The sequence below is a fragment of the Notolepis coatsorum genome (genome assembly GCF_963971535.1).
Source record: "Notolepis coatsorum genome assembly, chromosome: 20".
NCBI classification, from domain to species: Eukaryota; Metazoa; Chordata; class Actinopteri; order Aulopiformes; family Paralepididae; genus Notolepis; species Notolepis coatsorum.
The window spans coordinates 18,613,916-18,626,563 of NC_140184.1; the positions used below are offsets into that span (position 1 = coordinate 18,613,916).

Below are 12,648 nucleotides of genomic sequence, written 5' to 3' on the forward strand. Positions count from 1 at the left end.
AGGGGGGGGGGGTAGGGAGTTCCCTGACTCCTCGCTTTTTGGTCGATTGAGTCATGGGATTCCCCCCGCCATAGAGTACGTCACTGGATGCGTTTCTATTGGTTGGCGACTTCCGTGAGTTCTTTACAGGCTCCATATATGGACCTCTGTTGTTGTCAAGTTGGTGTTGTGGTGCATAGGAACTCAAGAGTTCTGCTGCGCTCTGTATGTGTGTATCTTGAGCTTTTGGTCACGTGGCTCAATGTTACATACACTTTTCAATTTGTTGCTCACGTGGGAAGTCTCTCTATTATAGAGCAGGTTGACGGGGTGTTGTTTTCCCTCGGCCACGTCATATGGGACCCATGTCCGTATTTTTTTCTGTAAGAAAAGCGGCTTCTTGTCGTTCTCCCAGGCGGCTTGGAGGAACGATATCTGGGTTCTTGTTGGAATTACCATTGATATGTTTTGGGTCTTGACGTGTACATAGTGCTGGCCCTGGATGCTTCTGATAGGAACCACGCATGGGCTTGCGCGCCTTGGTTGCTCATCACTTGAAACTGCATTTTTTATGGGGCAACTGGGATGGAGTTTGTCTCTTCCGAGCGCCAGTGTACTAGGCTTGTCTCTATGAATTCTCGTTCATCTCTGGGGAATGATAACGGAATAGATCAAAGCATTGGTAGAGGAGTCTCACGCCCTTGGGGTGGGCCACCGGGCGCGGTGCTTTGTGTTCTGACCGTTTGGGTGGCGCCCTCTGTGATGTTTTGGATCGGCACACGTACCTACCCCCCTCCTGGGACTGGGGATGGCGGCGTGATTAGGGCACGGAACTGGTTCTGGTTGCGCCGGACCAGGTCAGTTAACCCGTTGTCCGCCGGGGCTCAGATCTGCTGTTCTGGTACCCTGAGGGACTTGTGTTTTTTTTCAGGGGGAAAATGCCGGTCGGCCCGGGCGTTGCAGGGTTTGACGTTATGGAGGTGTTCGTGGTTATGTTACTACGTGTTATCCCTCACTGTTGCTTGGTCCATATTGTGTTGTACCTTGCGCTGTGCTAAAGGAGCCTGGTCCTTCTCCATTATTTTTCGCCCCTCTCTTCTCCTGCTTGGCGGGGCTGGGAGGGGGCTGTCGAGGTGGTTCTTGTAGAACCCCTCTGGCATCCCTGTTTAGGTCCCGCCTAAACAACCTGTTTCGTCAACCTGTTGGCCTGGGTTAACCCCTTCTTGAAAACTGAAACACTTGTACTGCTGTATAGCCAGTGTATACCCGCAGTTGTGTTTTGGAGTTTTTTCTTGGGGGGTTATAGGAACAACCGCCTCATGTTAGAACCAAGGTGGTGGTTGGTTCCCTGGTGTGTTGGTAGCGGAGTCAACTCTCGGGGTAGGCCGGGCTTGGCCCTGTCTGGCTGTGAGTGTGCCCCTGCACCTTTCATGACGTCTGCCAATCATGTCAGCCTTCTCTGCCTCGGCCCCTCTAGAGGGTCGGGGTTTTTTTTGTGCAGGCTGCGACATGGTGCACAGCATACCAGCGTACGCCCCTTCCACCGGGGTGCTGTTTTCAGCCGACCCCTTTGGCGCCTGTCTAGTCCGCAGTGCTCCAGGCTCGGGTCGAGTGGCCTGTTGCCTGGATTGAGGGATCAACCTCTTTGAGGGTTGTCTCCCCGGTGCGCTGCCTGGTCCCGCTGTGGGTGTAGCCTCTTGAGTGCTTCGGGGCGGCGTGCTGTTAGGGGGCCTGCTCTTGGATGGGCCCTGTCCGAATACGCTGGAGATGTGGGGGGTGGTGTCACTAGTGACCGTCTGGTGGGGTCTCGATGCTGCGGCGTCGTTGGCCTCTCCAGGCCCCCTATTCCGGGGGGTCCAGTCCCTTCCTGGGTCTGGGTCCTCCTTCGCGCTCCGCTGCTACGGCCTTGCCATGGGGTTGGGGTTTTTGCCCTTGACCCCGTGATGTTAGGGGTTGTGACGGGGGTTTTGTTCTTCCCGTTCATTCCCTAGTGGCATGTGGGTTGTGCGTTTGTGTAGTCGTGGGTTCGTCTGTGGAAGGTAAGTCCCACGGTCTGCTCACCCTGTGCGTTTGAGTTGCTAAACTCTTCTTCGCACAGTTGGATCCGATTCCCTCCCGTCCTCCGCTAGGGGGTTCCGGGGGGCTCGAGTCCTCCCCGGTTCTGATGGTTGTGGGGGGCCTCAGCGGGTACATTTGTTGAGCTTCCGCTCTGCTCAGCTCCTGTATTCCAGTAGACGCAGAGCGGAGCTACACAACCTATAACGTACGGTTATATCTATAACCATAGTTATATGAGTGTAGTGACGCTCTGCCTCGGACTCACTGAGGACCCCGTGGTTTTCGCCTTTGTGGTGAAAGACTTGGGAAGGAGCTGTTAGTATGGCCACACCCCTGCTTATGTATAGCAGCGGATGGGGTGTGGCCAGGCAGATAGGTGTGTAAAGGTGCATGTGGAGATTTATTCAGTGCTAGTACTGATACAGGGTTGTATTCCAGTAGACGCAGAGTGTCACTACACTCATATAACTATGGTTATAGATATAACCGTACGTTAACATTGATTTCGTCAGTTGGCCTAGCCAGATTGAATTAGTATCTTCCTGATAGGCTTGGGCGGTATCAATTTTTTCACACCGTCATACCTTTATGACATAATATTCCGGTGTACGGTATATGATGTATGACTTTCATTTTCATCAGCGGGGGGGGGGGGGGGCAACCCGTGTTACCAAGTAAACAAATCATCGTCAGCTTTCAGAATGGTAGTCAGAAGCCTGCACCGTTAGCGTTAGCATCTAGCCTAGCCATGGCAGACTATTTGATTCCTTAAGGGCTCGAAATTGCCTGGGTTTTGGTCATATGCTCCCGAAATGCTCCCGTTGTTTGGCTACTTCTATGTGCAGTGAAAACTACTCGAATGCTTTATAACCTAGTCATTGATTTAGTTCAGGGTAATCTAAGATTAGCTGCAGAGCTAACGCTAGTTAACGTGAGCTAACGCTAGTTAATCAAGCTCGCAGAGAGAGATAAACAGCTGACAGCGAATAGTACAGGACGGTACAAATACAATAAAAAGGCGGTGGGGGCTGTTGTGTAAACCTTGTACTCTTTACAAGGTTCACATATAATAAGAGACGGATTATTTGCTTGCTCCACTAGTGCACAACAACACAAACCAACTCTAGTTACCACAACGCTTTACGGTATTTTCACAGCACTGTCGCAACATTACCGTAAAACGTGAACACCGTTGTGACCCACTCGCTCCACTAGTGAGGACTGGTCTCGCCCTCTGCTGGCGCGTGTGTGCACTACACTCAAAACTCTCGTTTTAGAAACTCTCACTGTAATAGAAACTGAAGCGCATCTGTGATTTTGACGGTGACGGACGGTCAGGATTTCTAAATACCCTGGTATACCGTAATACCGTCATACCGCCCAAGCCTACTTCCTGATGTTTCTAGCCTCCCAGACTTCTCAAATACACATTATCAATTTTATCTATTAGCTAGTTTTAACCTAGTTCTTGACCAACGGCCATATGAATATGTAAGGGATAATGTATAGCTACGAGGTCATTGTCGCAAAATAATCGACCGACACTGCGTTCTGGAACACAGAGGCGCCGCGCTGAGGTGTTCTAAACGCAGTGAAGGTCAATTATTTTGCGACAATGACCGAGTATAGCTATACATTATCCCTTACATATTCATATGGCCGTTGGTCAAGAACTAAGTTAAAACTAGCTAATAGAAAAAATACCGCTGCTAGGGGTAACGGAGCGCTATTGACCAATCACAATCAAGCATTTTGGTGAATGTTAAAACGCCATGTAATAATAAATGATACGTCATGAGCAAATACAAACTTGTAGTGGTGTGTGTGACTCTTGTATCTATTGTAGGCACGTTATTGCATAATTATGCATAAGGCTTGTGTTTTGTAACTTTGTAAAAATCATTACCTTGTATTTTGTCGTGTTGTGACTTGTGACTAAGTAGGTAATGTAACATTGTTACATGCAATAATCTGATTTGTGGCGCATGAAGCTCAGTCAAAGGTTGAATTTATTCCGCTACCCTGTCAAACTGAGCTATGCTAGTGAAACGATGCCGCTACTTTACTATGTGCGCGTGCAAGGGGGGGGGGGGGGGGGGGGTTAACCGTCGGTAGTGTGATAGTAAAGGGTTAACCTTCTGTAGTGTGGCAGTGAAAGGGTTAACCTTCTGTGTATTGTCGCAGTGAAAGGGTTAACCATTTGGTAGTGCGGCAGTGAAAGGGTTAACACGGCCCTGGTTGTGGTTATAGACTCGTTGCTTCTCCTCGCGCTTGGATGTCACTGTCGCCGGCAGGCACGGCACCTCAGGTGTCAGCTACAGCGCAGACGGATGAGGAAGCCCTCGTTTTGTCGAGTCAGAACCGTCTTGATAAATGGGGCGGAAATCTAAAATGATGTGTTCTCGAATTAGAATCAATCAATCACAATGAACGCAGCAGCCACCGAGTGGAGACAGTTTTGGAATTTGGACGCCATCCCGTAGCCGGGCGCTCTGCTTTGAATCAATGCTACGCGTCTGGATGAGTTGTGAGGCTAAAATGACAAGATGTCAGCCCGCACAGAGAGACTAAATTATACAGTGTGCCCCAATGTGTGAAAGGCAAGAGGAGGAATCTTCTTCACATCACTGAAGGGCCAAGGCACAGACATTCACACCCGCCCCCCTTAAGTGAATGGGACAGCTCTCTGAATTAGACAGAGCAGCACAGAGGGGAGTTTCAGACACTTGGTTCTTTTTCTATAATGAAACAAGAGACACTACTGCTACTGTATACTGGCACTGCTGTCACTTGTACAAGAAAACTGACACATATTGTAACAGGAAACGACGAGCCAACCACTCACAAGAATGATCTTTCATAATATTTTTTTTTCCTTTTTTTATTATGAGGGAAATATGACTTTACACTGAATATCACCCAAACGGTGAGAATCAAAGATAAATAAAGCCTTCTTACAAAATGTTGCAATAAATCACAAATCAAACAAATAATTAATACTTTTACATTTGATTTTCTTTTGTACATAAGTCATATTTACATATTCGTTTTGCCCTTTTTTTTTCTTTTTACATTATTCAGAATGAAAACATTTCTGTACCTTCTTTTTAGTACAAAGTGTTCCTTACTCTCAACGCAGAGGTATAAAACCTACTGTCTCTCTCCTGAGAAGCTCCTGGGCTGTACTCTAGTGCATTTTATCATTACATATAAGGCTATGCGAGGTTTACTTGGTAGACAGGGTTGTCAAATATATAGGCCTATCATCATTCTGGGGGGGGGGGGGGGGGGAGAATTCATTTTCTTGTCCTGCATTTGTTGATTGTCCCATTTACAGAGGCACACTGTTATTACACTGCGTCTAGTCCGTCTCCTGAGACATTAGGACCTTTTATATTACAGCCATTACAGACTGGTTCAGTTTAATAACCAATTATGACTTCTGACAACTTATTTGTATCCACAGCCAATTACTAATGCCACAGGGACACTGTCACTTCCCCACAGAAGGTGCGGTATCCAGTCTCATTAAATTATCTCCTTATGGCAATGGCCTGAATAACATATTTTTCAATTCCTCACTGCGGGAATTCTGGGAGGGAAGAAAAAGAAATCCCTGCTTTTTTCTTTTTCTTTTTCTTTCTATGGCTCTCAGATTGCATATGTAGGGTTGGGGGATGGGGTACTGATTTAGTCACTAGTACAGTGACCCCTAGTGGTAGAGACGAACCACACAAGCACATATCCAGAAGGCCAAAAGAGACTCTCCAGTCTCCTCTGTGTGTTCGTTAGGATTACACTAAAGCCATAAACAAATGACGTGAAGCAACTAATTCACTGACCCAGTAAGCCTCTTAAAAAAAGAAACTCTGTGACAGAGAGAAACAAACTCAAGACATGAAATGATGAAATCTGCGACACGGACAGAGCAATTTTTAAGAACAGCAGTGAGAGAGGTCAAAGGATGACAACAGAGATGAAATAAGCAGTGAAAACAAGCAGCCATTGGCGCTCCATCGTGGCTAATTGTGGGATTTCGGCGATGGATGGTGTGGGGGGGGGGGGGTCCTTTTTACCGTTATGAATGAATAAATACCCGTCCAGCAGGTAATACATCTGGCCATAGGAAATAGGACAAAAAATATAGCCCGTATGGGGATTTGTTACAAACAAATAATGTACACACACACACACAGTAATTAAGCCTTTTCTAATACTAAACACTAACACGTGTTTGGAAAACAAATATGCTGTATTTGATCAATACATTAAAAAAAATAAAAATAAAAATGCTTTGGATCACTTTACGAGCACCGGGGCCCAAAAAGAAAAGACGATTGATAATTATGTCAAATTAAAACAAAATTAAAAACTGAAATGCACCATAATAATTACTGAAGTGCTTCACAACATGAAATGCTAATTACACTGAAACCCGATTGAGGCCGTATGAGGGGACCAGTCCCCCCCCCCCCCCCCCCCCCCCCACCAGTAAATCTCTAAAACATGCAAACCAAATGTCCTCCTTGTTTCGTTTTTTCCCCCCCAACTCCTTTAACCTTTAACTGAATTTTCCTGGAGCCTCTGGTGTGTCTCTAAATGACTGTGGGCACATTTTGTTAAGACTCAACAACAGTGAGTATCTACAGAGCACAGAATGAGGTTCAACTCGGAACAGACCGGTAGAACATTAGTATGCTGCGCGCGGGACAATATTATGCAATTAAAAGATGCAGAAAAAGACCTGCTCGTCTCACCTCACATGAAAGATGATGACCACATAAAGAGGCTATTCAGAGACAACTTGTCAGGATCAAATAAAATCTCCATCCCTTGCAGCATAATGCACTGGAATATCTGGATGGAAAAATCAGACATAGCCAAGATATGTTTCATGTATTCCATTACTGTGGGCGGTTTCCAAAAAAAAAGAAAAAATCCAAAAGAAAACATACATACATTTTCGTTCAGAGAAAACTGATGTTGCGGGGGAGAAATGCTTGACGAGTCTGGTTTCACCCGCTGTCCCCGAGTCAAATACCTGTCCTCGCTCTGTCCTCAGGTGAACAGTCCCAAACGTGTCAAAGTAAAGTGGTGTCTGGAAAAACTCCTACTGACAGATCCGTCGCCAGATCTAAGGAGTGAGTGACAGATAATTGCACGTGGAGCTTATTATCACTAGGAGACCACATCGGGGACGTGATATGTCAATTTCCACTTCCTCTTTTCCACAGGTGGGTGAGTGGCATTTGGGGATGTGCGTGTGTGTGTGTGTGTGTGTGTGTGTGTGTGTGTGTGTGTGTGTGTGTGTGTGTGTGTGTGTGTGTGTGTGTGTGTGTGTGTGTGTGTGTGTGTGTGTGTGTGTGTGTGTGTGTGTGGGGTGTGGGGGTGCTCAGGGATGACAGGGCTTTGGGCACTTTGGCGGCTTGGCCGTACATTCAGCTGGTGGGACGTTGCATTGTGTTAATAGCAAAGGAGCGGAGGTCTTTCAGCAGAAGAAGATCTCTCCATCCAGAGGAGGCTCGGGGAGGTGCTGGGGATCTGAGGAGAGGAGGAGGAGAGAGCGTGAGGTCATCGTCACCATCGTCAGTAACACAAGACTTCATTCAAGTCATTCAAATTCTCCCTTTTCTGTGGCATTCCTGATTTATACCTCTCAGATTGGCCGTCAAAGATGAAGTCATCATCGTAGTGTTTGTAGTTTTTTCATCCATCCATGCTGCCTACCACCCTTCCATTCATCCATTCGTTCATTCATCCATCCATCCATGCTGTCTACCACCCTTCCATTCATCCATTCGTTCATTCATCCATCCATCCATGCTGTCTACCACCCTTCCATTCATCCATTCGTTCATTCATCCATCCATCCATGCTGTCTACCACCCTTCCATTCATTCATCCATCCATCCATGCTGTCTACCACCCTTCCATTCATCCATCCATGATGTATACCACCCTTCCATTCAATCATCCATGATGTATACCACCCTTCCATTCAATCATCCATGCTGCCTACCACCCTTCCATCCATCCATCCATGATGTATACCACCCTTCCATTCATCCATCCATCCATCCATGATGTATACCACCCTTCCATTCAATCATCCATGATGTCTACCACCCTTCCATTCAATCATCCATGATGTCTATCACCCTTCCATTCAATCATCCATGATGTCTACCACCCTTCCATTCAATCATCCATGATGTCTACCACCCTTCCATTCAATCATCCATGATGTCTACCACCCTTCCATTCAATCATCCATGATGTCTACCACCCTTCCATTCAATCATCCATGATGTCTACCACCCTTCCATCCATTCATGCTGGCTATCATCCATCCATCCATCCATGCTGCCTACCACCCTTCCATCCTACCATCCATCCATCCTTCTCAGTCCACTAATCAGTCGTGACAATCTTCGTCAACTAGGTTTTTTTTGGTAGGCAAGTCATTTCTTTGTACTTTCTTTCGGGGTCAATTGATACTTTCTCAGAAAAGCACGATCACATCCCTGACAACGTGATAATATTCACACAAATGCGTTGATGAATTTAAATAAGTCCTACATTATTCAGTGGCAGAAGGACAACAGTGTGAGAAAACACAATTTAAAAGATTTGTTGATTGAATACAATACAATTATTTGACAGATTTCTATGGATATTAGTCGACTACAAAATAATGTCCTTAGTTGAGGACAGCGCTACCATCCATCTATCCATCCATTCACCCAGGCACTTCGGAATGACACACACACACACAGGCGCGCTGACATATTATGCGCAAATAACCATGTAGTTGAAATGTTTAAATCAGCAATTAATACATGATGGCGGATAAACCAGGTGCATTGTGCAGTCGAAATAATTTTAGACTTTGTTTAAAGTCTTTTTGACATGTGCATTCCAAGACATTCTTGTCTTGATACAAGCATCAAGGCGCCCTTTTTCATAATATTTCACCGTTACTGACAAATGTAATAATAATAATAATGCAGGACCTCTTTAGGGGGTCTTTAATCGGCATGCAACAAACTGGACATGCAATTGGAGTGGCACACACACACCGGGATACACACACACACACACACACACACACATGCATTGTCTTTTCTCAGTCGCCGATGCGATGGTCTCTGTGCCTAACCCATCCCGTCGTCCTTCCCCCCATGGGCAGCCGGGAGCAGAAATTATTATTATATAGAAATGATTTTCTTAACCACTGCCCTTGGCTTCCATTGTATCTGAAAATGTGTCCAAAAAGGGTAATACCAATACCAATCTTCAACATTTAAAAAGTCCTATGATGATAAGCAGAACATTTGCCTGGACTCCATCTGCAGGCCTGCTGGACCAGGTCACATGAGCGCATGCTGTTTGGGCAGCGCCTCTCCTCCGACTACAATGCAAAGTCAACAGAAGTGTAGAATCCAGACGTGAGCTACGATATTTGAGGGCAAGCCGAGACTCTTTGAGTGAGTCTGTCTATACAACTATTTCACAGCTGTGACGTGATGGGGGGCTGACACATGCCCGGTTGTGAGGGGGGAGTGTCCTCACTATATTCCTTCATTCGTCGTTCCTCGGTCTCCCCGGTTAAGAACTAGATTAATAAACGTAGTGTAAGTGGGAACAACCGTAGAATCTGGGTCATCTGTCTGCCAATTTGAGCCACTCTTGATCAACATTATGGGCATAAACTTGTGACGTTGTGACGTCAAGGTATTTCCCATTTTGCGTCCATTTTGGTGCCAAGAGGAATTCCTCCTCACAGCTGGGCCTGCGTCGCCCCCCAGGCGCGTTGCAGCAGTGGATATAATTGCAAAGACAGACAATACGGGTGGATCTGCTCCTTTAGATTTCTGTGGGTCATTCAGTTGGAAAACGCTCAAATAAGCTCTCGGCTTGCCCTCAAATTGTCCAGCTCACGTCTGTGCTTCTAAATGCATCGCAGCGAGAGGGGAGGCAGTCGCCGTCGGTTGTGTGATGATAGTAAAGGGTTAACCTTCTGTCGTGTGGCAGTGAAAGGGTTAACCGGCTGCTGTGTGGCAGTGAAAGGGTTAACCTTCTGTGTATTGTCACAGTGAAAGGGTTAACTGTTTGGTAGTGCAGCAGTGAAAGGGTTAAACACCACATACCGTAAATGTGGTGCCGACATCTGAGGTGCATTTATTTTCCTGAAAATCTTTCGTTTTCTCTCCTGAAAAGTTGCTATATTGTGTCCTAATACAATGTCTAAAAAGGAATCTTCCTCCGATACTTATATTAATTATATTACAATGGCAAAACCTTTCAGTAAACAAGTGACACATAAGACATTAGCATGGCATTTTAGGGCGAATGTGGTGACTTTTAGTTCATGTGGTGTCAAGGCTGCTCGCTGACGAGTAGTCATTCTATAAATGTACTGTAAAATGAATCGAGGGATTAATAAATCTAGCCTGTATGGACAAGCAGTGCGGTGCAGGGCACAGAAAGGGACTTCATCCAGGCCCAGGGTTGTATTTTGACATGTTCACATAAAGAAGGCAGCACCATGTTCCTGTTTAAGAAATGTAAGACAATTATTCTAATTACTAGCTTTTACATGCAAACAAATAATACAACTTTTGTTCTTATGATAATCCTTGTGAGCATTCTCTCCTGTAACTCAAACTGATGCCACGTTTCTACTGTACTCTTGGTTTAAGTCTTCTGGAGGTTAGCCAGTACCCTACAGTATCCACATTGCTGCACTTTAGTTATTTCTCGATTTTTTTATTTAATAGACCCCCCCCCCCCCCCTCGCTATACAAAGAGAAAAGCCTCACAACTATTAATGTGACTGTCCAGCCGCTAATTTTCCAAGCTCTGTGAGGCTCGTGCATCCATAACATCCCTAACATCCATAACATCCACAACATCCATAACATCCCTAACATCCATAACATCCCTAACATCCATAACATCCCTAACATCCATAACATCCCTAACATCCATAACATCCATAACATCCATAACATCCATAACATCCATAACATCCATAACATCCATAACATCCATAACATCCATAACATCCCTAACATGTGACCATGCGTATGCTTTGAGGCCATTGTACAAACTGGGTAGCTGTGGAGAACTCTGTGCCATGCCGAGAAATCTGACAAGCGTAAATAATAATAATGATAAATCAAATTTATATAGCGCCTTTCAAGAAACCCAAGGTCGCTTGCAAAACACAACCCGAAATACAATTATTTATGGTAAGGGCTGTGGTTGTAGTGTGAACATTGTCTTACAGCTTTGCAGATGTAATTTATTACTGCTATGAAAACTCACTAGAATGAGCAGATTTGCTCCATTTAGTCCAAACCTTTTTTTTTTACGAATCCCCTAAAATGATTATATGCCTCCTCATATATGTGAAGGAGAAATTGCAGTGATTTAAATTGCAGTATAACTGACCCTATACGTTCTGCGGTACTTCCACCCATCCATCCATCCATCCATCCATCCATCCATCCATCCATCCATCAATCCATCCATCCACCCATCCATCAATCAATCAATCCATCCATCCATCCCTCCCTCCCTCCATTTACACCACCAACATCCATCAATAGATAAATTACATAGTACCACTACCACCTACCGCTCCTTCATGAATAATCTTAAAACCTGGTTCAAAGGCAACCAGGTGTGTCATCATACCTATAGCTTTGTCTGTCCTCATCTGTCTGGCTTGTCTATCTGTCTGTGTGTCAGGTTGATGTCTCTTCACTCTAATCCCTCTGTCTATATGGTTGTACTGCATGGATTCCAATTGTTTTATTGCTGGCTATGTGTTGTCTGATAATGCTCATGTCTTGTTGTGTGTAACTGTGTCTAGTTGTGTGCAACTGTGTGTTGTCCGATAATGATTGTGTATTGTTGTGTGTAACTGTGTGTTGTCTGATAATGCTAATGTCTAGTTGTGTGTACCTGTGTGTTGTCTGATAATGCTCATGTCTAGTTGTGTGTAACTGTGTGTTGTCCGATAATGATTGTGTATTGTTGTGTGTAACTGTGTGTTGTCCGATAATGCTCATGTCTTGTTGTGTAACTGTGTGTTGCTGTGTGTTGTCTGATAATGCTCATGTCTTGTTGTGTAACTGTGTGTTGTCTGATAATGCTCATGTCTTGTTGTGTAACTGTGTGTTGTTGTGTGTAACTGTGTGTTGTCTGATAATGCTCATGTCTTGTTGTGTAACTGTGTGTTGTCTAATAATGCTCATGTCTTGTTGTGTAACTGTGTGTTGTTGTGTGTAACTGTGTGTTGTCTGATAATGCTCATGTCTTGTGTGTAACTGTGTGTTGTCTGATAATGCTCATGTCTTGTTGTGTAACTGTGTGTTGTCTGATAATGCTCATGTCTTGTTGTGTAACTGTGTGTTGTTGTGTGTAACTGTGTGTTGTCTGATAATGCTCATGTCTTGTGTGTAACTGTATGTTGTCTGATCATGCTGTCTTGTTTTCTATAATTGTGTCTTATCTGCTAAATGTTTATCTTGTTTTCCATAATTGTGTCTTGCCTGCTAAATGTCTTGTTGTATATAACTATGTCATGTTGGCTAATTGCTC

At 45.0% G+C, this 12,648-nt stretch overlaps 1 protein-coding gene across 1 annotated transcript in view; it reads right to left on the minus strand.

Moving 5' to 3' along the window:
* Nucleotides 1–4,919: 4,919 nt before the first annotated feature.
* The window catches only part of akap13 (A-kinase anchoring protein 13), a 49,194-nt gene continuing 41,465 nt past the window's right edge, over nucleotides 4,920–12,648 (minus strand). Inside the window, 1 exon segment of the mRNA XM_084337813.1 lies at nucleotides 4,920–7,578. Within this exon segment, the coding sequence (XP_084193939.1) occupies nucleotides 7,526–7,578 (53 nt within the window). The 3' untranslated portion in view covers nucleotides 4,920–7,525.